We start from the raw sequence: 26,100 nt of genomic DNA, 5'->3' as shown, positions 1-26,100 counted from the left end.
CTACTTTCTTTGTATGTATGTATTACTTGGGTTGTTCCCAACATCTGGTGAAATTGTTTAAACTGTTGCGACTGGGTCTGGAACATACCCCCAATGATGAATGCGGGTTCACTGTATTTGACTTTGTTGCTGTATTTCCTCCTGTGCATGTGTTCAGTTTGCTCGTCCTCAGTCGCTCATAGGCTATGGGTCTCGCTGTGACAAGCTGGACCAGGCCGAGACGCGCAGCCTCCTCATGTGCTTTCTGCACATCATGAAAACCATATCTGAAGGTAAGAAGAAAAGGCATTAAGTATTGATTAGTCATGAACCATTGCAGTTCGGACTGTTTGCTGACTTGTTTGGGTTTCTCTACATAATTGGGATCAGTTTGCATAGCTGCAAAGGAGTTTGAGAAACAGTGAAAATAAAATAAAAATAACGCTACAAGTTTACCAAACAATGACATAATTAATGTTCTCTCCCATTAACACTTTATTTTGTTATGACATTATTCCTGTCATATTTTGTCTTGATTCTTGTAATTGAAAATGTATTCACTTATGACTTTGTCTTTTTTTTTTTTTTTTTTTTTAATCATTTTATGACTTTGTTGTTATTTTACTAATTTATTCTTTTGACATTATTACTTTTAAATTCCTGATTTAGTCCCACAATATTATTGTACATTTGCTTTTGCGGAAAAATATAACTTTGTCCCAATAACTTTAGGATTTTTTCGTCTTACATTACAACATCAACTTAAAACTGTATCCTGTACTGTATTCTACTTTTTTCGGTACTTTTTTCAAGCTTCTCTAATACCAATTTGTAAGAAATGGAAAAAAAATATTTGCTATGCTTTGCTTCTCCCAATAAGATTTTTTTCACCCGAGTCAAGTCACTTGATTTTGAGTATCTGCCGATCTCAGTCCAATCAGATACCTCTACAGTGCAGTAAGAAGAAAATAATATATATTGTTTATCATTATTTTGTCAGTTTGTGACCTATGTGACCAAAAATTAAGCAAATAAAGAAATCTGACCTTTTTCAGACGATGCCGATCAGCTGAAAATTACGATGGCCCCGATTTCCGATCACGTGATCAGAGCAACTCTAGTATTACACAGTAACACCTCATTGATTAAAAGCATTTAAAAACAAAGAAAAAAACAGCTTATAAACATTTAAAACAAAGAGGAAAAAAATATATAATAATAGTACAATTAAAACAGCCTACAGTGCAAGAAATATCATTTAAAAGTGGAAATGCTCTAAAAAGCATGGGAAAATGATTAGTTTTTAACCTGGACTTAAAAACATGCACATTTGAGGCTGACGTCACTTCTGTTGGCAACTTATTCCATTTGTGTGCAGCATAATAGCTTAATGCTGCTTCACCATGTTTGCTTTGGACTCTGTGCTCCACTAGTTGACCTGAGTCTGTCGATCTCAGAGCCCTACTGGGTTTATCTCCCATTACCATTTCATTCATGTATTCAGGACCTAAACCGTTTAGTGATTTATAGACCAGTAGCAGAACTTTAAAATCTATACTAAAGTTGACTGGAAGCCAGTGTAAAGATTTTAGAATTGGAGTAATATGCTCTGACCTCTTTGTTCTGGTCAGAACCCAAGCTGCAGCATTGTGAATGAGCTGCAGCTGTTTAATGCTTTTTTTAAGGGAGTCCAGTCAGAAGTCCATTACAATAGTTAAGTCTACTTGAGATAAAAGCATAGATGAGCTTCTCCTGGTCTGCTTGACACATCCAAGTCTTAACTCGGGATATGTTCTTAAGATGGTAGAAGGCAGTTTTATTAATTGATTTGATATGACTGTTGAAAGTCAGGTCGGAATCTATCAGAACACCAAGATTTCGGACTTGGTCTTTGGTTTTTAAAGAGAGTGACTCCAGGTATTTACGAACAGCAATTCTCTTTTCTTTATTGACAAAAACAATTATCTCAGTTTTGTTGTGGTTTAATTGAAGAAAATGTTGGCTCATCCAGATATTTATCTGTTTTAGACAGTGGCACAACACCTCAATTGAACTGTAGTCATCTGGAGACACTGCAAAATAATACTGTGTGTCACCTGCATAGCTATGATAGTCAAAATTATAGTTCTGAAGAATCTGACCCAAGGGTAGCATATACAGGCTGAACAGGATGGGTCCAAGAACTGACGACAATAGTCAAAATCAGCGGTGGACTACTGGTTAGTCCCCGGCCCCGCCTGTGTGGAGTTTGCATGTTCTCCCCGTGACTGCGTGGGTTTTCTGCGGGCACTCCGGTTTCCTCCCACATCCCAAAAACATGCATTAATTGGAGACTCTAAATTGCCCGTATGCGTGACTGTGAGTGTGAATGGTTGTTTGTTTGTATGTGCCCTGCGATTGGCTGGCAACCAGTTCAGGGTGTACCCCGCCTCCTGCCCGATGATAGCTGGGATAGGCTCCAGCACGCCCGCGACCCTAGTGAGGAGAAGCGGCTCAGAAAATGGATGGATGGATGGATGGATGGATCTATGCAATTCAGTGTCAGTGTGTGATACTTTAGAGCGGTGCAGATATTCTTTTTGTCCACTTGAGGTCGCTATCCACACACAAGAAAAGTACATGCCTTTAAAAGGCAGAAGTGTTCTGCTTGAGTGACATGAACGTCAACTCATGCGAACATGCTAAAGAAGTGCGATTTTGTGGCTAAACCAATTGGCACTATGCATCACAGTGAGGGTCTCAGCGTTGAAGAAAATCAAGCTAAACTCTATTTGTTCCTGTTCAGTGTCCATATTGTTATGAGTGTGTGTATTAGCTCTACCACAGGATAAGCTTGATATTTGTGAATTTATATCATGAAAAGCTGACAGAGGCTTGTGTGTTGAACATTGGAATTCCAGTCAAGTTCTTTGTATCCTTAAACAATTTAATGAGTCACCAAATGTATAAATTAAGATTACTTAGTAAAGTAAATTTTTCTGCAAATAATAAGATCCCATTTGACCTTATGTGAGTCATTGCCACATTAAAATCAAATAGCCCATAATCTAATGTAACTACCAGAGATGTGCACTACACCGATCTATTAAAAAAAAGAAAATCTGTGATGCACTGAATCTGCAAAAAGTGAACTACAATATAGTGAGAGGTTACGGTATGTTTGTTTGAGTCTAACTGTATAACCACGTCTTCCCATTTGAATTGTCTTGTCTTTTTTTTCCAGATGTGCTAGTTTCCTACTGGCACCGGGCCATCCACCAAGAGATCTCGGACTTCTTTAAAATATTAGAGTAAGGGCTTCTCTTTTCTTCACTGTATATTGCACTCACTCCGCGTGGATTTTCCGTCATTATGCTAGAAGCTACAGTACTAGCCCAAGCAGAGCATCCTTTTTGTTGCCCAACCTCGCTGCTTTCTGCTGTTCGGGGGTGGAATGCTTGTTGCATGCTATTTTGCGCTGCTTCAGCTGCCTACTAGCTACAGGGAATGCGGCTAAATACGATGCCGAGCTGGAGGCGAACGTGTGTGTGCCTCGCGTCCGTTGTCAACCTAGCATAAGTCACTAATTGCCTCCATGACAGCGAATAAACTGCACTTTTGGACAAGTATCGTTATCATCACAATTCACGAAGGATGGGCGGATGATAAGACGAGACAGACGGGAACACCAAGCTAATCGCTAAGCTATCACACGGTGTTGCAAAACACCAAAATAAGTGGTACAATACACTTGTCACGTTGGTCTGCCTGGAACCGTGTTATTGCAGACATGTATGAATGTGTGTGGGAATGCGTGAATGTGAGGCTTTGTAAAGCGCTTTGGGCACTGTGATGATAGCGATAAAGCGCTATATAAGTGCAGTCCATTTCCCATTTACCATTAGCTAACTTTGAAGAGCAAATTGCAGGAAAATTAGTCGGTGTTTATTGTAGAAAATACTGTTATATACAATGCTAGACAGCCATATAGGGACCGTAACCTTAAACTGGAAACAAATTAGTACGTCATCTCTGCAACGTCACTTGAGAAAATGTACCTATAATTTATAAGTACATTAATATAATAAATCTTTATAATATAAGATAACATTTATTTGTCCCACAATGGGGAAATTTGCATCATTTCAGCAGCAATAGTGGATACAGGAAATACAAAAAGAGCATGCAAGAGAACATATTTGGCTGCAAATGCATCCAACATTACAAGGTTGATGCAATAAATGCATCAAAATAGCAAATATTGAAGCCATAATTTATTAACGATAATAGCGTAATAATTATGTTGTGAAATTAGCAGTTTGCAGATGTATTTTTTTATCCTATTACATAATATACTGCAATGACTGTTCGCGTTAATGTTTTTGACATACGTTTTAAAATATCGACAGTCAGACCAATTGTTCTGAAACTGAAGTTCTATAGATTGGCAGCTCTGCAGTCATAGCCATAAATGCAATTTTACTAATAATTGTCATAGTTTTGATTTGATTTATTTTTATATTTTAATTAATATCAAGGCGGCCCGGTGGACGACTGGTTAGAGCCTCTGCCTCACAGTTCTGAGGACCGGGGTTCAATCCAATGTGGAGTTTGCATGTTCTCCCCGTGCCTGTGTGGGTTTTCTCCGGACACTCCCATTTCCTCCCACATCCCAAAAACATGCATGGTAGGTTAATTGAAGACTCTAAATTTCCCGTAGGTGTGAATGTGAGTGTGAATGGTTGTTTTGTTTATATATGCCCTGCGATTGGCTGGCAACCATTTCAGGGTGTACCCCGCCTCCTGCCCGATGATAGCTGGGATAGGCTCCAGCATTCCCGTGACCCTTGTGAGGATAAGCGGCTCAGAAAATGAATGGATGAATTAATATCAAGCACATTTTTTTTGTATGAAAAGTGCTTACAAATTTGTAGTTTGATTGATAATTTCTCTCAGTGTTTCAGTTTTCGGCCTTGTGTTCCTGAGTTTCGGTTTTCGGTTTCGATCAAGAATTTTCATTTTGGTGCATCACTAATTTTTGTGCATTTTCTTCTGCGTTATCCCTCTATTCAGGCTCTGTCTGCAGCACTTCAGATTCATGGGCAAGCGCCACATCGCCAGGTACGTGCCGACAAAAAGGAGGGCCGCTACCTTTTTAAGTGAAACCAGCCTGCATACATGCCATCGTCTCATTAAGTCAACATACATACGCATAACGACGGGAGCATGTATAATTCATGAAGCGCATGCAAACACAGGTGAAGCAGGAGCACTGATGTGTGCCGTGTATGCGTGTGCACACTCGAGACAAGAGTATTATTTGGCAAGCACACCATAGGGGTTGTTTTCTGACTATGTGTGTGTGCAAGACTACTGGAACTGAGCCACTGGCAGTTCTCCCTCCATCTTCTCGTTCCACCCCGGCTAATTAAATTATCTCCCACTCGCAGCGATACCGAGAGAACACGCGGCTTATACCGTGTGCACAAGCATTAAGAGAGTAAAGATAGCTGGAAGCCAAGCTCACTCTCAGATGTAGCGCAGCCCGTCTGGGAGGCTGCGAGCTACTTAACATTCATCTGTGATAGCGGGCCAAGGGGGATGCACTCCCTGTGTCTGCCTCGCCATTCGCCCCGTTTGATATTAGGCTGACTCGGTGCACCCGCCCGTTGAAGTCGTCGTTGGATGAATTACACTGGCTGTCTTTCCAGCCAAACTAACCATTCAGTTATTAATTCAACCAGTGACTGAATTGATGTTTCTTACATACGCATAATACATCACTGTATTAATGGTCTATCCATGCTCCACCTGCATGCCTCATAGTACATATGAGTGACTGTGAATTTATTGATTGTCTTTGCAACAAGTGATCATGTTGCCATTTGCATATGTGATAGATACATACTGTACGTACAGTCACCGGCCAGAACATTAGGTATACATGCACTGCATTGTATCCAAGGTTGTGCCCTTATCAGGAGACAGTGTTTTGAGGTGCCACATACAGTACTACTGTATTAAGAAGCACATTTTGCCTGGCCTCTGTCGCTTTTACAATAATACAATGTGGATATTTGAAAGTCTGTTGGCAATGAAGGTCAATTTTCATTTTCATTGACTGCACTTGCGCATTTCAGTGTCAGGAACTCTCCACACTTCACTTTTTTAGCCACATGTACATGTGAAATTATACTGTATAGTAAAGTACTATTGTAAAGTGTATCATATGGCTAGGCAGCGCCGGCTATGTTAATCTGCGATTCAAATTTCGAATTGCAGTGAAACTATTTGCCGACGATTGGCAACTCATGAAAAGTAGCTGCACAGCCCAGTTCACTCGGGTTTAGCTGTCACTCGCTACTTTAGCTACTTTGTTATTCCTGAATGAGATATTAAGGAGTTGTACTCAATCAAGGTATTGCCTGTTCTTTCCTACCTCATGGCTTGCTGCACTATTTGTATTTCCATTGATCTGACCAAGTCACTATTTTTTTTCTTTTTACATTGGTGTGTGATCTGGTGTCATTCAGACATCAAACAGCACCGCCATGCATTTTAAACATCTGTTTGTTGGGATCCAGTTTCTAAGCTGATCTGCTGTACAGTTTAACTGATATTCACGCTTCCCCTGCTGTGCTGTGTATTAATGTCATTCTCAGGCCGCTACTCACCACTAACATACTTGAGTCATTTTAACTAAAGTTACACATTATTAGACTCTACTGTGGGTCAAACTTGACCTTTTCTCCGCCTTAATACAATGTGTAAAGTGTTTTGCAAAAATCTGCAGATTCCATACCTTATTTGGACTAGACAGATGTTTTTTACACACTGCACACTTAACATGACACTCAACTAAGCCCTACTAATGTTAGATGTGATGTGATTGGCTCGTGAACAGGAAGCTAGCAGCGGCGCTAAAGCTGGCCCAGTCCACACACGCCAATGGCACCGTGAAGGTGCCTAACCATCCCTCCCAGCCCTCAAGCCTCCTGCCACAATGGTAACCAGCCACTTGAGCCACAATGCAACAGCCTCTGTTTTAACATCTATAATTGTCATTTAAATTCCCAAAAAACATCAAATACAATTTGTACTGCAAGCAAAATCCGGCTAAAATATAAATTCATTTATTCATCAGTAATATGACCACCATTTTGTATTCGTGTGTAATCTTTCTCAGCATGCCCCCCCATGCTTTTTTGTGATCTGTTGCTGTGCCTTGTGCTAATAGCTTGTTATAGTGTAGCAAAAAACAAATTTTTTATTGTATTTCATTGAATTGAATTGTGCTGGTGTACCTAATAATAGTCCAGTGAGTGTATTGGCAGGTTGCAGATCAATGCAATCCAATCAACGCTATCTGCTTATCTCTCCACCAGGATGGCTTCTTCCGGAGGGGAGGGTCACAGACAGGCTCGTTCCCAAACCATGCCCATCATCCGGGGCAAGAACGCCCTCACCAATCCCAAACTTCTGCAGATGATGGAGACCGGTTGGTCATTTCTCCCGTAACTATTGATAAAATTTAATTCATGGCATTAAATTTTGCTCTCTTTTTCTGACTTCCAGATGGTACTATCCACGATGGGGACAGTCTGAGTCCCACTGATGTTGAGGCTAACTTGTCTACTGAGGTGGCGCTCACTGTGCTGGATGTTCTGGAGCTCTTTGTTCACCATCACAAGGTGTGTGTTCCTTTTTAACAGTACACATCCTGAAACGACACCACACTCTCTAAACATAGAAAACCATAGAGGTGTTCAAACCTTGTTTTTTTTTGGTCTGAATTCACTCAAGAAAAATAGTTCCCAGTCTTACAAGGCACATTACGTTTTTATGCATGGTGCGTATTTTCTTCTGTTTATGTACACCCCCAATAAATAGTTTAAAATGCAAACTTAATTTATTTAACTGTCTTAAAATGTCTTTTTGCGGCTATTCTAGAACTAAACAATCACAATAAATGCCTCTGTGAATAGTTACTCAAACAAACGAGGATGTTTCCCCCAGATCCATGTAATAATACATGACAATATCTTATAAAAGCAACTAAAAGTGATACCTCGACTTATGAGTTTTTAGAGACGATGCTCTGCCGATTTTGTTGTTGTGAGTCGCGAGCAAAAATTTTTGTTACGAAGCAGTAGGTTGTGGCAGCAAGCTTCACAAAAAGCTAAAGTTTGGTATAAAGTGAACAACAGAAAAGTGCTTGCAGCAAGCAGTTTAGTGCCACTCCCATTTGAGGTTTACTATAAAACTAAACAGAAAACAGAGAATTGTATATTAACCTAACTAAATAACTTACAAACATCTGCTAGCATATTCCTAACACAGAAATGCAAAATGCCATAGATGAGCTAACGAAGCTAGCATGATAGCGGTAGTTATCATCCTTTAAAGCAACAGATATGTGAACACATATGGTAGAAACACATGCAGACAGGCAATATAACAATACTCACAGGCATATATTTTTTATCCCCTGCGACAAACGACTAATATTAATGCAGCTTACTGAGCTGTTATGACCGTCTTCTACAGGTATTTATTATGTATGTATTATACTGCCCTCTTGAGCCAGAGGTGCACACACCGGACGGTGCTGCACTATGCCCATTGAATTATCATAATGGACCAACATTTTAATTCTTTACATTCTATGTATTTATATTATTACTTTATATTTTTTATAAAGTACAATACTGTACAGTGCTTTTTCTCTCCCCACTTATTCAAGAATTTTTTTCACAATGCTTTTATAATGGGTATCACTGTGAAAAGCATGGGTCTACTGTATTTATCAAATTAAAATAAAGGTACTGTATTTCATTTTACTTATCCCTTAATTTTTCTATTTAGTGGTTATTTTACACATTACTTAAGAGCGTATTTAGGTTACTCTGTCAAACACTGATGCCCTCTGCTAATAAACCATGCTTTTCAGACTTGAAAATCTCGCATATCATTCCAGAAGCAGCTACTGCTGGATGATGGCCAGAACCCACTGATGAAGAAGGTGCTGGACACCTACTTGCTCTTCTTTCAGATCAACCAATCAACTGGCACCCTTCGCCACATCTTCGCTGCACTCAGGCTCTTTGTACAAAAGGTCTCCTATACCAGTACATGAATCCACTCTAAAACACCACAGATAACATTCCCCTCCCTTCCTGTTAGTTCCCCAGTGCTTTCTTCCAAGGCAAGGCGGACCTCTGCGGCTGCCTGTGCTACGAGATCCTCAAATGCTGCAACCATCGCTCCAGCTCCACGCAGACGGAGGCGGCGGCCCTGCTCTATTTTGTCATGAGAAAGAACTTTGAGTTTACCAAGGGCAAGTCGATAGTGCGCTCGCATCTTCAAGTAAGTGCACCGAGAAAACCCTTGTATTCTTCCCTTTGTGCGGAATTGTGAATAAGCGTGTCATCTTTTCTCGACCGCTTTAGGTGATCAAGGCGGTGAGCCAGTTGATAGCCGATGCTGGCATTGGAGGCTCGAGATTTCAACAGTCGCTGGCCATTGTAAATAACTTTGCCAATGGAGATACGCCACTCAAGGTGAAGCCGCTCAAATTGAATATATTAGTGCAGTGATTTTTAAAGTGTGGTATGTGAAAGAATTCCTAGTGGTTCAGTGGTTGTGGTGCAAACTACATCAAATAGCCGGTTTTGGGGCGTCTTTGTGAGGCCGGTGGACCACCCTGGGTCACCACTGTCGGTGTGGGTGGTGTCCCGTCCACCGGGCTGCTCTTGGTTGGGCCCCAGGGCCCGGGTTCGACCCCGCTTCTCTGGTGGGTGGGGTGGGGTCCTCAGCCCCCACAGTGCATGTGCAACAATTACAGGATACTTCTGACGATTATTGTGCATGTTAGACGTTGTCAATTCACTTGCATGTGCCTGCAGACACTCACTTTTGGGACTTATTCGCTTAATGTGGGTCCACTCAACCATTGTGATAAATAACTCATAACTATGCGAACTTCCTGGGTATCCCCTCACTTGCAATCTGTTTCTATAGATGTTGAGAATTTACACAGCCACTCCCACCAGACCTCAGTTGTACAGCCTTCTCCACTACTTCTGTCCTCCATGCTTCCCCTCCGGTCCTTGTCCTGTCCAGTCCTGTCCTATATCGTCCTGTCCTTCCTTCACAGGGTGTAGCACTACGGCCCATACAACACTCAACTCTACTGTGTCATTGTACTAGGCCTATAATGATTTACTTTCCTCATCTTTTCTACAACTAGTGTCCTGTCTTTATTGTCTTCTCTTCTTATATTATTTAGCTACCTTTTCACTGTCTCTCATACATTACTCAGTATTATGATGCGTCTTTGCTGGTTTCTACTGCCTTGATGTAAGATTTGTGGTGTTAATTTTGACTTAATTTACAAAATATGGTTCCTTGTCTTAAAGTACAATACTTTTGCAATCAATCGTAAAGAACTGTTTGTTGTTAAGGTATAATTTTTTAAATAAAATTTTTAAAAACTTATGTTTATGTAATGTTATGTTCATGTTGAAATTGTGTAATGTTACAGTTAAGTTACTACACTACTATATTTTAATGTTGGTCATTATGGTGGTACTTGGAGAGCAGAGGATTTTTTGAGGTGGTACCTGGTGTGAAAAGTTTGAGAACCACTACACTAAAGGGTCACTTTCTCTTTCAGTAATGAATTAAAAATAAATCTTAAAAACATCCATCCATCCATCCATTTTCTGAGCCGCTTCTCCTCACTAGGGTCGCGGGCGTGCTGGAGCCTATCCCAGCTGTCATCGGGCAGGAGGCGGGGTACACCCTGAACTGGTTGCCAGCCAATCGCAGGGCACATAGGAACAAACAACCATTCGCACTCACAGTCATGCCTACGGGCAATTTAGAGTCCCCAATTCATGCATGTTTTTGGGATGTGGGAGGAAACCGGAGTACCCGGAGAAAACCCACGCAGGCACGGGGAGAACATGCAAACTCCACACAGGCGGGGCCGGGGATTGAACCCGGGTCCTCAGAACTGTGAGGCTGACGCTCTAACCAGTCGTCCACCGTGCCGCCATCTTAAAAAAAAAAAAAACAAAAAAAAAAAACAAATGCAGTCATGTGCAGCAAATTAGAAATTAGCTGCGGATCCAAATTAGGATTTTTTTTTTTTCACCCCTGAGTGGTGGTCCAGATTGGCCTGCAATATCACCCAAAACATTCAGAATTTTTAAAAATAAGATTGTCTGCCCGGCGACACGGTGACAATTGGTTTGCAGATCCGCCTCACAATTCTGAGTACCCGGCTTCAAATCCGGCCTCGTCTGTGTGGAGTTTGCATGTTCTCCCCAGGCCTGCGTGGGTTTTCTCTGGGTACTCCAGTTTCCTCCCACATCCCAAAAACATGCATGGTAGGTTAATTGAAGACTCTAAATTGCCCGTAGGTATGAATGTGAGTGCACATGGTTGTTTGTTTGTATGTGCCCTGCGATTGGCTGGCAACCAGTTCAGGGTGTACCCCGCCTCTCGCCCAAAGATAGCTGGGATAGGCTCCAGCACGCCCGCGACGCTAGTCAGGATAAGCGGTACGGAAAATGGATGGATGGATGGATGGATGGATTGATTGTCTGGCCTGGGTGGAAGTCTTCTGTTAGTAAAAAGATTTTTTATATTACATTCATGCAGGTGTACCTAATTCTGTCACCGCCATCCGATGAGTGTACTAAGTATTCAGCTTTGGTCCTGCAGAATTCTCCCTTCCCGGCTGAGGTCAAAGATCTTACCAAGCGGGTCAGGACGGTGCTGATGGCCACGGCTCAGATGAAGGAGCACGAGAAGGATCCGGAGATGCTTGTGGACCTTCAATACAGTTTGGCCAACTCGTATGCCAGCACACCCGAGCTGCGGCGCACCTGGCTGGAGAGCATGGCCAAGGTCCACGTCCGCAATGGGGATCTCTCCGAGGTACTTTCAAGAGACCTTTAGCACTTTGCTCATTTCTGGAATTTGCATGTTCTCTTGCGTGGGTTTTTCGCCGGTGGAGATTCAGCTACTGTGGGTTGAAGACGAAGGAGAGGTGGAAAGCGGGGTTTTCAGCAGAAAGAAAAGTGGAATGCACAGACCCTAGAACTGAATGTGGGGACTTTGAATGTTGTGACTATGACAGGAAAAGCTCGGGAGTTGGTTGACATGATGATTTGGAGAAAGGTTGATGTATTGTGTGTCCAGGAGAGCAGGTGGAAAGGCAGTAAGGCTAGAAGTTTAGGGTCACGGTTCAAATTATTTTACTATGGTGTAGATGGGAAGAGAATTGGAGTAGGGGTAAAGGAAGTGTTAGCTAAGAATGTCTTGGAGGTGAAAAGAGTGTCAGATCGAGTGATGAGGTGAGACAAGCTCTCGGTGGACAGGAGGAGCTTCCTGAAGACTGGACCACTACAGCCGAGGTGATCCGAGAGACAGGCAGGAGAGTACTTAGTGTATCTTCTGGTAGGAAATGGCAGAAGGATACTTGGTGGTAGAACCCCTAAGTACAGGAAATCATACAGGTTCGCTAAGAAGAAGTGGGACACTGAGAGGACTGATGAGACGAGAAAGGAATGCATGGAGGAGCGACGTAGGGCGAAGGTACACGTGGCAAATGGCAAACAAGAGGCATATGATGCCATGTTTGCTAGATTGGACACTAAAGAAGGAGAAAAAGATCTATACAGGTTGGCCAGACAGAGGGATAGAAATGGGAAGGATGTGCAGCAGATTAGGGTGATTAAGGATAGAGATGGAAATGTGTTGACTGGTGCCAGTAGTGTGCTGGATAGATGGAAAGAATACGTTGAGGAGTTGATGAATGAGGAAAATCAAAGAGAAAGATGAGTAGAAGAGGAAAGTGTGGCGGACCAGGTAGTAGCAATGATTAGTAAGTTAGAAAGGCACTAAAGAAGATGAAAAATGCCAGTTGGTCCTCATGACATTCCTATGGAGGTATGGAAGCATTTAAGAGAGGTGGCTGTGGAGTTTTTGACCAGCTTGTTCAACATAATTTTAGCAGGTGAGAAGATTCCTGAGGAATGGAGGAAAAGTGTGCTGGTGCCCATTTTTAAGGACAAGGGTGATGTGCAGAGCTGTGGGAACTATAGAGTAATAAAGTTGATGAGCCACCCGATGAAGTTTTGGGAAAGAGTAGTGGAGGCTAGACTTAGGACAGAAGTGAGTATTTGCGAACAACATTATGGTTTCATGCCTAGAAAGAGTACTACAGATGCATTATTTGCCTTGAGGTTGTTGGTGGAGAAGTACAGAGAAGGTCAGATAGTGCTGCATTGTGTCTTTGTAGATCTAGAGAACACCAATGACAGGTACAAGGGTATGGAGGAAGACTGGTAAAGAACAGAAGTCAAGCTGCTTGAGCTCCAGTGTGAAATATCCACAGTCAGTCATGATTTGGGGTGCAATGTCCAGTCCAGTTGTGGTTAAACTCTGCTTTCTTAAATCCAATGTCACAGCAGCAGTCTACAAGAATGTTTGAGAGGACTTCATGATTCCTTCTGGTAATGATCTGTATGGAGATGCCGATTTCATCTTCCTTGCTTTGATGCCCTGACACACACACACATAATTTTTTTTTTTACATATTTACAACATTTACATGCTCGGGAGCGGAGAGGTAGGCGGAGATCTTCGTTAGTCACGTAGATAAGCTTGAGAACTTAAAATGAGCTGATTTCAGGCCTCTCGGCAGAAAAACATCTGGAACTCAGAAATGCGTGAACGATTTTAATTCATATTCCACATTTTTACTGAGGCACCATAGAGACAATATTACATCCCAAATACTAGAAAAAGTTTTTTTTTTTAAAATAAGGCACGTTTAAGATGAACTATTTCATGTCCACATTTAAAATTTAAATGACCTCTTCTATGAATGTCCTGGCCTATTTGTCCAATTTAAAAAGCAAATGTGGCCCCTCGAGCACAAAAGTTCGTTGCTTGAAAAATTTCCCTTGGCGTGAATGTAACTGTGAATGCTTGTTCTTTAACATGTACCCCGTGATTAGCAGGCGACCAGTCCAGGGTGTATACCCCCTCTCGCCCAAAGTCAGCTGGGATAGGATCCAGCACTCTCGCAACCCTAATTAGGACAAGCGCCATAGTAATTTCATGGATAGAAATTAGTCAAATTGCATTTAATCCTGATGAGTGCATCTTTTTTTTCTTAGGCCGCCATGTGCTACATCCACATCTCTGCCCTGATTGCCGAGTCGCTTAAGAGAAGAGGTGAGTGCGCACATGCTCCTGCAAAAGCTGTCTTGTAGCATGGTTTTCCTGTGTATGCTGATGCCCACCGTATGTTTAAAATTATTGGGACACCAAACAGGAAGTTGAGTTGAAAAGGTACCACTCTTCTGGGAAGACATTTTGTGGGAAATTTGGTGAGGTTTGATGAGGTTGAGGTCAGGGCTCTCAAGTCGTGCCTAAATGTCTTACAATGTCAAAAAATTACTCTTAAAGGACAACTAAGGGGTCCAGCCCTGAGATAAAGTATGTCTCAATAGTTTTGTTCATATGACATTTCTGTAGTCTGTATCTTTTCAGACACAGTCACTTCTAACCTAGAAGTCATTATTAGCCAACCATTTTCTCTTTCTTTACTAACACCGACACTGCAAGGTCGTGCAATCGTATCATCATTGTGGAAAGGGCGGTGGTCACTTGTCCTGTATGCTTGCATTGAGCACATTTGAATGCCTTTGAAAGAGAACGAATGCCATGGAGAATAAAAATGGATTCCCTTGTTGGCAAAGCTCTGTGATTCCTGCTGCTGACTTCCTCTCGAATGAATAGACTAACATATTGCATGTCACCTCTTCCCTGTGTCCATTCTTCTTCATGTATTCTGTCTGGCCTAGTTCTGCATGCCCTGCCTGCATGTGATGAACACAAGCTGCTTGTATCTGCTTGTGGACATTAAAAAAAACGACAAAAAAAACAAGTGTAAACCTGCATCCTCCACCTACCCCCCCACCCTCCTCCTACCAAACAGGCTACTGGAGAGCAGACAAGACCCGGATATCCAGCGTGTCTCCTGAAGAAAGTCCCATCTTTAAATGTAGCTCCTTACTAACCACCTCCCGAGACCAAGACAGTGAGTGTGTGCGCCTGGGGAATGTTTGCGTCAGGACTTCATGATGGTGAAGCAAGGGATGATGGGAGGAAGTGTGGTGATGTGTTTAACAAGTGGATGGCGATGCTTTCAAAGACAAGTCAGTTACAGGGGACAAGTCAGTTACAGCGGCATCACACTAATACTGAGCGCAAATACGATGAATGCATACGATGAATTGTGGTCTCCACTCTAGAAGACGCCCTGCCTCAGTTAATCAATGGTTACGTCGTCCGCATGAACTGATAAGCGCCGCACTCCAAATAGATCCCTACCAGATACAGAATACATTACCATGTGTTGTGTTTGATTGCACATGCCATCTGTAGAGCTGATGTTTACCCCCAGTATTCACAGGGGCGAGCATTGCCATGAATACAGAAAATCCGCAATTTACCGCCTGCCCTCCAAAAAAAGGTTTGTTATTGGCTATAGATGCCACAAGATGGCAGCAAAGCACTATTTATCTCTAAATGAACCTTTGTCTCCACTCACTTCAACATATAATGCCTTGAGATACCAGCTGTTGTTCAGCTGATTATTTTCCTCTGACTTGCAAGCAAAGAATTGCGAAACAAGCGCTGTATAGTGGCAGTATAGTGGCTCAGCTCACTTCACAACAAGCAGCAGTTTGTAAAATAGTGAACAATTCTTCAAAAAAAGTGCCACTCTCAGTTAAGGTTTACTGTCAAACTAAAGATAGAACAAAGACAATTACACGTGTATTTAACCAAAGCACATAACTTTGCCTGACTCTATCAGCTACCATGCAAAATGCCATAGACAGGCTAACAAATACCACCTGTGTTGTGGTGTTATCACTCTTAAAGCAACAGATATTTGATCAGAAACAGTGGAGTGACACATATGGACAGATAATAGAACAATATTTACAGGCATATTTTCTTGATCCTCTTTGAAAAACAGCTAATATTACTGCAGCTAACTGAGGAGCTGTTACCGACTCCATGTGTAGCCTTCTAGTCTTAGTAAAGATGTGTTCGCCATCTGTTATCCGTTAACCAGCCTCCACTAGTAAAGTAGCAGTCAAGCCAGCCGCCCCTAATTTTGTGCATACTAGGCATTATGGTAATAGGTCACCAACTCGCGCCGAAAGCCACCTTCCCAATAAAAGCTTTCCAATAATACGGACGTCAGTGCTCTTCGGTTAAGGAATGCAACCAGCAAAGTTAATTTAATCTTGCGATACATTAAAAAATGCAGTTTATTTAATATCTTTGGAAAAATAAATGGTAAATGGGCTGCACTTATATAGCGCTTTATCTACATCATCACAGTGCCCAAAGTGCTTTACAAAGCCTCACATTCACACACACATTCATAAACCAATGAGCGACTGCTGCCATGAAAGGCGCTGCCGGGCCCATTGGGAGCAAATTAGGGTTCAGTTTCTTGCCCAAGTACACTCCGACATGCGGACAGTCGTAGCAGGGATTCGAACCTGTTCTACCTACTGAGCCAAAGCCACCCCAACATAATCCCATTGGTATCGCAAGACAAGTCCAGATCTGTGTGACAGACCACTAAGGACTCCACTAAAAGAGATTTGATGAAGATCTGATATCCATCCATCCATCCATCCGTTTTCTGAGCCGCTTCTCCTCACTAGGGTCGCGGGCGTGCTGGAGCCTATCCTAGCTAGGGACGCGGGGTACACCCTGAACTGGTTGCCAGCCAATCGCAGGGCACACAGAAACAAACAACCATTCGCATTCACAGTCACACCTACGGGCAAATTAGAGTCTCCAATTAATGCATGTTTTTGGGATGTGGGAGGAAACCGGAGTGCCCGGAGAAAACCCACGCAGGCACGGGGAGAACATGCAAACTCCACACAGGCGGGGCCGGGGATTGAACCCCGGTCCTGAGAACTGTGAGGCTGACGCGCTAACCAGTCGTCCACCGTGCCGCCAAGATCTGATATTGTATTTCAAAATAAAAGTCTCTGAAAACTGCATATTTTGCTGTCATTACCCCTGACTGAAAAAATGGTGGCTTTCGCCGCGAGTTGGCGACTTATTACCGTAATGCCTAGTATGAACAAAATTAGGCGCGGCTGACTTGACTGCTACTTCACGAGTGGAGGCTGGCTTGACCACAGTCATTTTCGGGGGTCCTTAGCCAAACCGATGCACATACCGGAACTATATACCTACTGGGGGCGTGTCTTTAGCATCCTCTGTCACGCGCACCCTTCCCCCTTTACGTCCGCATGCTGTACTCAGTCACGTCCGCCTTCCTCTATATAAGCAGCGTGTCGGCAGGAAATGCTCCCAGTCAGTCATTAAAGTCACACAACAACATTTACAGATTTTGGAACTCGGTGCACACATAAGGCACGCCGCATTATAAGGCGCCCCATCCATTTTGGAGAAAATTTATGACTTTTAAGTTTGCCTTATGGTCGTGAAAATACGGTAATTCCTTGAATTTTATTTATGTCATTACTGTGTTTATTGTGTAATATTATTTACAGAGTGATTGCTTCTTCCCATTCATTTCAATTGAGAAAAATGAGATTTGAGATTGGAGTGTCTAACTCTTCAAATAAAGAGAAAACGTAGTTATGAGCGTAGTCACAGAGTGAATTAAACATATCTCAACGCACCACTGTACTTCCTTGACAAGATGCCACAAAGATGTGATAACTTTGGCCTGCGCAGAAATTTTTCAGCGAATAATCCTAATTAGGTTGCCGTTAAAAAAATTTGCAAATGGCGAGCCGAGAATACGTGGCGTTCAAAGTATTCCATTCGGGATAAACACAAACAAGATAAAAAATACATTACGGAAAACAGCAGAGATCTACCTTTAATGAGTGAAGGAGGCAATTTTTGTATTGTATAAAAAAATATTGGTGAAGAAATTGTAATATTTACGACAATTAAGAGAACATTTAATTTTTACAAATAAAGGCTTCCCACTTACTGTAATAATGCCTTGCTTGGTAATCTCTGCAGTTGAGAAATTCAACAACCCTTACCACACTACAGAGTAATTGGGTTCTAATACAATAATCCGACGTCTCCCATGTGTGACTGGGCAATGTTTCAATGAACTGTAAATCCACCCTGAGGTCCTTTTCATTATTTCCACAACCCCAGCATCGTTTTCTCTGGGCTGGGCGGCATTCATGTGCATCAGCCCTAACGTCAAGGAGGAGGGAGCCATGAAGGAAGACACGGGTACACAAGACACTCCCTATACTGAGGTATGGTATGAGTGTTAATTTGAGCCTGCTCCTATCTACGAACGTTGGTTTGCTCTTATTGTAAACCTACGTTGTGTGTAGGACACCTTGGTGGAGCAGCTGGAGCTGTGCGTGGACTACTTGTGGAAGTCGGAGAGACACGAGCTCATCGCCGACATCAACAAACCTGTCATTGTTGTTTTTGAGAAGAGGAGAGACTTCAAGGTATGATAATGATCGTAGTGATTTAGTGGTACGCGGGTTCCCTCTAGTGGTACGTGAAGAATCATTGCATTAAATGTTCAAAATGTGCATAATGTTACAGTGTCGTCATTGTTTTTTAAATCCAGTACAGTTCGTTTGTTGCGTACAATTCAGTTGTATTTAACTTTTAAATACATTTACATTTAATCTTTTTGAGTAGTACTTGATTTAAAACTTTGAGAACTACTGATGAAATGATAGCTTTAATATGTGTTTTTCTGTCCGCAGAGATTGTCAGAGCTGTACTACGACATCCATCGCTCTTACCTGAAGGTGACAGAGGTGGTGAACTCGGAGAAGCGGCTTTTCGGACGCTACTACCGCGTAGCTTTCTATGGACAGGTGAGGAATTATTACTTTGAGTGCCATCAACTGGAAGTGTTATTTTCTTGTTAAATTCGGCCTATGAAGTGCGTTAATATATAAGCCGCAACCTCTAAATAAAAAATGGGAACACTATCCTTATATATTAAATTTACAAAATACAAGAAACTGGCCCAAAAAGTGAAAACAGCCACAAAACGAAAATACTGCTAGTGCCACAACAAAATATGCACAACAAAAATAAGGTCCAAAATCTGAGGATATTATTTATTATTTATTATTATTTAAAGTCATCCTGTTTGTTCGGCTTTTCTTGATTTTGAGTATCTGCTGATACGGAAGTCCGATCTGATAGCTTGGCAGTGCATTAAGAAGAAATAAATCAGACGCACAGAGTGCTACCTCTGTTACTGTCACTCTTAAAATAAAGCATTTCATTGTGCAATATAAAATTGAGCTATTCTTGTTCCATTTGGCAAGATCTTTGTACATCAGGATAAGTGTCACTTTGTGACATTACAAAAAAAAAAAAAATTAAAAATCTGATCTTTTTCAGCTGAAACCAATGCGCTGATTGTGATTGGCCCCGAATTTTTACACTTTACTTTACACGTTTACATAAGTAAAGGAGTTGAATCAGTACTTCTACTTTTACCACACATATCTGGTACTACTACTTAAGTACAGAGTGTGAGTATTTTTGCCAACTCTGAATTTTAGTGAGTGAAAGATGAACAATAGACCAGCATGTGACACTTGTTGGATCAGGAAAATCAAATTGAGAGCTCTCTCAAGCAGCAATATAAGGCAACCAAAACAGCAAAATCACCTTTCAGTTTCCATTGATTTGATTGATTGATTCATCTGATGTCTCCTTCTAATCTGCTACAGCAGAAATCAAAATATTTGAAACCCTTTTTAGTACAGTGCAGTTCTACACACAGTGTCTACTGAAATTGTGGATTACTGTATTATATTGCAGAATTTTTTCTACAGCTTTTGCATGATCAACATTACAGGATTTGAGAGCTTTAAAATGCTCAACATTATTCTATGATAGAGAGTTAGTGTCCTTAATTTCTCTGTTTGCTCTTTTCTTCCTTTTTTATTATATTCTATAACAAGATTGCGGTAAGTGTTACAATGTGTTTGTTTGTTTGTTTGCTTGATAACAACTTTGTTCCTCTCCTCTCCGTTTGCCACTATTAACTCTTTATAAACTCACCCTTTGGAAGGTTTGTCAAACGCTTGTTGTGCTCCATTTGACTCCCTTTAATCTAAAAGTCACTTCACCCTCCTCAAAAACGAGAGCGGACAAAAATTTACAATCAATAAACCTTATTTACTTTTGGAATTTAACACTGTTTTCCTGACTGTAACACAATGGCCAAAATGTTGTGTACTGTACATGTTATATTGTAATGTAACACAGATTGTGGTATGCGTCTGTGTGTACTGGTAGGGTTTCTTCGAGGAGGAGGAGAGCAAGGAGTTCATCTACAAGGAGCCGAAGCTGACTGGTCTGTCTGAGATCTCCCAGAGATTGCTTAAACTCTACTCAGACAAATTCGGAGCTGATAATGTCAAAATGATCCAGGATTCCAATAAGGTCAGTGGTCGAAATTATTTGTAATATAGAAGGTAACAGAGAGCTCCATAGGTCTGTTCTTCTCCAATAGGTCAATCCCAAAGACCTGGACCCAAAGTTTGCGTACATTCAGGTGACGTACGTGTTGCCTTACTTTGACGAGAAGGAACAGCAAGACAAAAGGACGGACTTCGAGAGGCATCACAACATCAACCGTTTTGTGTTCGAGACGCCCTTCACCCTTTCTGGGAAGAAACACGGAGACGTCGAAGAGCAGTGCAAGAGGCGTACCATTTTAACCAGTGAGCATGTTCTCTATTTGCAACATACACTCACGGGTCACAACATTAGGTACACCTATTCTAACGATCTCATACAACTAACTATTTTTGCACATTTCCCCATTATTGGACTAATAAAGGTTACAAAGGTTAAACGGTGTAGCAAAGAAAAACAAAAATGCCAAACATCCACAGAAAATCATGATTTGCCACTTTAGGCCTATTGAGGGCAGTAATGAGCATTACAAAACTGGTCACTGCCCCAGTGCAAGCAGACTCTTCCTTGGCCCATGCAACATCTCTTTACAATAAATATGATTGATATTTCTTCTGTAGTTTTTGTGTATTCCTGCAAAATAAATAACTAACCAACGAAGTAACTGACTAACCACCCAACTAACTAGCTAATCAATCAACTTAGCAGCATGCTAACTAACCAACCAACCATCTAATGAATGAGCTTAAGTAACCACCTGACTGATTAATTAATCAAGTAACTAACCAAGTTATCATCCAGGCTAACTAACCAAACAAAGCACATCTAACTAATCATCTTAACCGACCAATTGACTAAGTTCCTAATAAATTAATGGACCAACTTATCAGCCAGTTTACCAACCAAACAACTAACCAATCAAAAATTTCTACAACCAACTTACCAGCCAACAAACAAACAACCCACCATGTAATGAACAAACTAACTAACCAGCCAACTAACCATTCAACTATCTAACCAACTAACTTACTAACAAAGCCTTCTGGCTAATTCTGGCTTTTTTAACCATGTGTACTTCATGTGTTTTATGAATTGCATTGTCCCTTTTCAAAAATAAACTGATAAACTGAAACAAACCCCTCAACCAACTTACCAGCCTCCTATCTAACCAATTAAGCAAGCAACCAACTAATCAGCTTAAATGTCCCCTATTAAGACCTCCATAGAGTGAGTCTCTAACATGGACTTTGTATAAAAGTGTCAATGTCATTTAAAAAAACACCTTGGTTTTGTCATATAAGTGTCCAGAAAAGGCCCTTCTGACAGCTGTTTGACCCAGGTTTGTATACGCTTTGTCCATATTTGACTAAGACTGCCCCCTTTCCTCTGATTGGTTGCCTCCGTGTAGAAGACCCACTTGTGTGTTTATGTTGACAGCGCTTGCTCGGAAGTGGAGATATTCGCTAGTGACGTAGATAATCTCCAGAAATTCGAATGACCTGATTTCAGGCCCAGGGGTGGGTGATACGTGCACAAAAAAACTTTACTGATTACTTGAGCTTAAAAGTAACTTAGTTACTGTACTGATTACTTGATTTCGAAAGTAACTAAGTCAGAAAAAAGTTACTTTTTAGCTACTTTCAGAAGCTGTCAAGTGGCAGGAATATCACTTATCCACAGTACAAAAAAAGCATGAGCTTAACCGCCACACAAGTTACAGAATGATGTCATCAACATGAAAAAATAACTTAAATATGAGTGTAGTTGAAGCCACATTAAATGAGCAACTTAGAGCAGACTTGACATGCCAAATAGCCACCTAAATATAAACAAGCACACCATTCTCACTATACTTCTTTAAAGACTTTTAACAGTCAGTCAGTCAGTCAGTAAGTGCGTCCGTCAGTCCGTCAGTCCGTCCGTCCGTCCGTCAGTCAGTCCGTCAGTCAGTCAGTCCGTCCGTCCGTCCGTCCGTCAGTCAGTCATTCCGTCAGTCCGTCAGTCAGTCAGTCCGTCAGTCAGTCAGTCCGTCAGTCAGTCAGTAGCAATCCTGCCGATTGTGTGGGGCTCCATGAAAGCAACTGTGTGTGTGTGCGCGCGCATACTGAACAACGAACCTTAGTATTAAAATAGAAATGTTCTCACTGAATGTGTCAATCAAACAATTCTTGTACTGAAATTAACAAGCTTTTGAGTGTACTGTATGTCATGTGCTGAAGCATCATTTTAGATACGTGGTGTTTCTTTCTCTGCCTCTCCTCAGCGAGTTCCAGCTTCCCATACCTCAAAAAGCGCATCCAGGTGATGGAGCAGCAGAGCACAGAGATGAACCCCATCGAAGTGGCCATCGACGAAATGTCCCGTAAAGTGTCTGAGCTCAACCAGCTGTGCAACATGGAGGAGGTAGACATGATCCGACTGCAGCTAAAACTGCAAGGGAGCGTCAGTGCCAAAGTGATTCTTCTTCTCCTCTTCAAAAGCACATACAGTACATGTACAGTTCATGATTTGATATTTTGGCACAGACCTCACGTGATCTTTTCTCTCCAGGTCAATGCAGGCCCGATGGCCTATGCCAGGGCCTTTTTAGAGGAGAAGAATGCCAAGAAGTATCCAGACAACCAGGTTAAACTACTAAAGGAGATCTTCAGGTAGGATTACACTACGTAGTTTAGAGTTTTAAACCATACATTTTAGCACTATACAGTCATAGAAACCGAAGCCTTCCACAAGTAGTGATAAAACGTGAGTTATTGACGCTTCCCTAAAATAGTTAAACCACAAACTCTGATCCCAAAACACTTATAATTTTAAACTCATTTTACAACATTGCCCTTAAAAAGAAATGGTTTACCGATTACTTGATTGTACAAATAAATACACCAGAAAAAAGTGTGCATGCACATGCACCGAAGACGCTCCATAACTTCCACATACAATGCAGGCTAAACTTAGCTCCACCCCAACATACAAAGACTTTAGTCTCCCAGTTGAGCTATATCTCTTCAACAATACAGTGAATCCCTGCTATTTGCTGGTAATTGACACTCACTCAAAAACCTTTGTACTTGCCTGTAGATGCCACAAGATGGCGGCAAAGTACTTGTGCTCTATTAGATAAATCTTTGGCTTGACGAAATGGAGCACCTTCACTCACTTCTCTCAGGTCAACGTAGGTGCTTGGCACCAAGATGCCACCAGATGACGGCATAGCAATATTTTTATATTAGACATGGATTTGGCCTGAACACAAAAACAAAATAGCCGGGTTTTCCAGTGAGTAACGGAGGATAGGTTTGGCAAATTTGCCAAAACCAAACAGTGAATATCGGGGTTCGCAGTACTGTCTTGACACCAATTACTACTTTCCTATCAACTCGGACTTTGGCGGGATCTGGTGGCATGTTTGGGCATTACAGAAAAAGCATTAAAATATGCCACTTGATAAATTACTGGATAAGAATAATGAATCCATCCTAACACGAACCACCAACCAAACTCTCACAGCACACCAACAAAAATAATACACACAAAAATTATATGCAGTGGAACAAGTTCACATACACTATATAAAAAGGCACATCTGCTTTTTTTCCCCTCAATGTTTCACATGAAACCAGACCAAACTTTTCCTTTCTTAGGTCAGTTAGGATTAGAAAAATTATTTCTATTTGCTAAATGCTGGAATAATGAATTTATTTTGTTGTTGACAATTTTTTATTAATCAAATTCAGAAGTTTGCATACATTTCATTAGTATTTGGCTCAAAAGTGTATGACTTGGGTCAAATTTGGATATCCTTCCACAAGATCTTCACAATAGTTGGCAGGAATTTTGGCCCATTACTCTTGACAGAACTGGTGTAACTGAGCCTAGTTTGTAGGCCGCTTTGCTCACAAAAGGCCTTTTCAGGTCTGCCCATAAATTTTCAATTAGATCAGGGGCCTCACTTATCAAATAGAACATAGGTTCCTTACTAAAAGTAAATACATACTCACGTATGCAGAAAAACTGAAAATGGGTACGACCAAATCCTATCAAATCGTGCGTATGCACACAGGCACACCTGTAGACAATTTGTAAGTAAAAAAAAGAATTGCGGCCCATCGCCAGACGGCAATATAATTTTGCATCTTATCCATCTCAGTCGATTGATCAATGAGTCTTCTTCATTTATCCCCAATTGGGCAGTTTTAAAGGCATGAGGACTATCTTTTTTTTTTTTTTTTTTTTTTTTTTTTAAACAAAGGACGCAACAACAAAGTACAAAATCTTATCCATAACGTTTGATACTGAAAGTGGACTTGTGAGAGGCATGGCTTCTATTCCCCACCTCATCCGTCGCTTTCCTTCTCCCCAAAATGTGCATACAGGTGGGTTACCCTCCGTATATGCGTGCACTTTTTTACGTCGGTCACATACTTTGCACAGGAACCTGCGTACTCATCTTTCAGGCCCTGTTTTGTGCATATGCAGTGTGCGTCTGTGCTTTTTTTTTTTTTTTTGTTATGATAGGTCGCATGACTTGCCTCCGCACTTTTCAGGGCCTATGTGTGCACACAAAGCCTTGATAAGTGAGGCCCCAGGACTTTATGATGGCCCATTTGCACCCAAGCTTTAACTTTCTGGTTGATGTCTGGAGATGTTGCTTCAGGATTTCCACATAGTGTTCTTTCCTCATGATGCCATCTATTTTGTGAGGGGCACCAGTCCCACCTGAAGCAAAACAACCCTGCAATATGTGGGGTATGTATGTAAGTTAAGATAGTGTGTGGGATAGTGACTTGCTAATTTATAGATTTATTTGTTTTTTTACGTGCACTAAGTAGGTTGTTTGTGGTTGTCCAATGACAGGAGTTGTTTTTTTTCTTTTGACATATGCAAAAAAGTGTTGTTTTTGCAAGCTTCCCCCTTTTTTCTTCAAATGCAACGATGGTCATTATGGGCAAACATCAATCCATCCATTTTCTGAGCCGCTTCTCCTCACTAGGGTCGCGGGCGTGCTGCAGCCTATCCCAGCTATCATCGGGTAGGAGGCGGGGTACACCCTGAACTGGTTGCCAGCCAATCGCAGGGCACATAGAAACAAACAACCATTCGCACTTACATTCACACCGACAGGCAATTTAGAGTCTTCAATTAACCTACCATGCATGTTTTTGGGATGCGGGAGGAATCCGGAGTGCCCGGAGAAAACCCACGCAGGCACGGAGAGAACATGCAAACTCCACACAGGCAGGGCCGGTGATTGAACCCCGGTCCTCAGAACTGTGAGGCAGACGCTCTAACCAGTCGTCCACCGTGTCGCTATGGGCAAACAGTTAAATTAAATTTTGTCAGACCACACGACATGTCTCCAAAAATTAGGGTGTTTGTCCCTGTATGCATTTAAAAAAAATATATATATACATATGGTAATATGGCTTTTGATGTTTCTTTTGGAGTAATGGCTTCTTCCTGGCTGAGGGGCCTTTCAGCTCATATCAGTACAATACTCGTTTCACTGTGGATAATTATACTCTCTTACCAGCTTAAGCCAGCATCTTCACAAGGTCTTTTGCTTTTTGTTCTTGGATTGATGTGCACATTTCGGACCAAAGCACATTCATCTAAGGGACA

At 41.6% G+C, this 26,100-nt stretch overlaps 1 protein-coding gene across 4 annotated transcripts in view; it reads left to right on the top strand.

The window, feature by feature from the left end:
- Positions 1 to 26,100, top strand: part of dock10 (dedicator of cytokinesis 10) — a 116,437-nt gene that overhangs the window by 86,540 nt on the left and 3,797 nt on the right. For 3 of the 4 annotated variants that reach the window (XM_061783093.1, XM_061783094.1, XM_061783096.1), the window contains 19 exons: positions 158 to 272; positions 3,203 to 3,269; positions 5,032 to 5,079; positions 6,863 to 6,964; positions 7,344 to 7,456; positions 7,534 to 7,649; positions 8,936 to 9,073; positions 9,142 to 9,324; positions 9,408 to 9,518; positions 11,689 to 11,904; positions 14,154 to 14,211; positions 14,978 to 15,079; positions 18,223 to 18,329; positions 18,411 to 18,533; positions 18,801 to 18,914; positions 20,359 to 20,505; positions 20,576 to 20,786; positions 22,745 to 22,935; positions 23,032 to 23,132. In XM_061783093.1, the coding sequence (XP_061639077.1) occupies positions 158 to 272; positions 3,203 to 3,269; positions 5,032 to 5,079; positions 6,863 to 6,964; positions 7,344 to 7,456; positions 7,534 to 7,649; positions 8,936 to 9,073; positions 9,142 to 9,324; positions 9,408 to 9,518; positions 11,689 to 11,904; positions 14,154 to 14,211; positions 14,978 to 15,079; positions 18,223 to 18,329; positions 18,411 to 18,533; positions 18,801 to 18,914; positions 20,359 to 20,505; positions 20,576 to 20,786; positions 22,745 to 22,935; positions 23,032 to 23,132 (2,363 nt within the window). The remainder of the gene's footprint in view (positions 1 to 157; positions 273 to 3,202; positions 3,270 to 5,031; positions 5,080 to 6,862; positions 6,965 to 7,343; positions 7,457 to 7,533; positions 7,650 to 8,935; positions 9,074 to 9,141; positions 9,325 to 9,407; positions 9,519 to 11,688; positions 11,905 to 14,153; positions 14,212 to 14,977; positions 15,080 to 18,222; positions 18,330 to 18,410; positions 18,534 to 18,800; positions 18,915 to 20,358; positions 20,506 to 20,575; positions 20,787 to 22,744; positions 22,936 to 23,031; positions 23,133 to 26,100) is intronic. The other variant, XM_061783097.1, reaches the window with a different exon arrangement.

This window comes from Phyllopteryx taeniolatus, chromosome 8 (genome assembly GCF_024500385.1).
Source record: "Phyllopteryx taeniolatus isolate TA_2022b chromosome 8, UOR_Ptae_1.2, whole genome shotgun sequence".
In the NCBI taxonomy this organism is placed as follows: Eukaryota; Metazoa; Chordata; class Actinopteri; order Syngnathiformes; family Syngnathidae; genus Phyllopteryx; species Phyllopteryx taeniolatus.
Note: the sequence above shows the minus strand (reverse complement) of the source record. Positions and strands in the feature narration are given on the sequence as shown.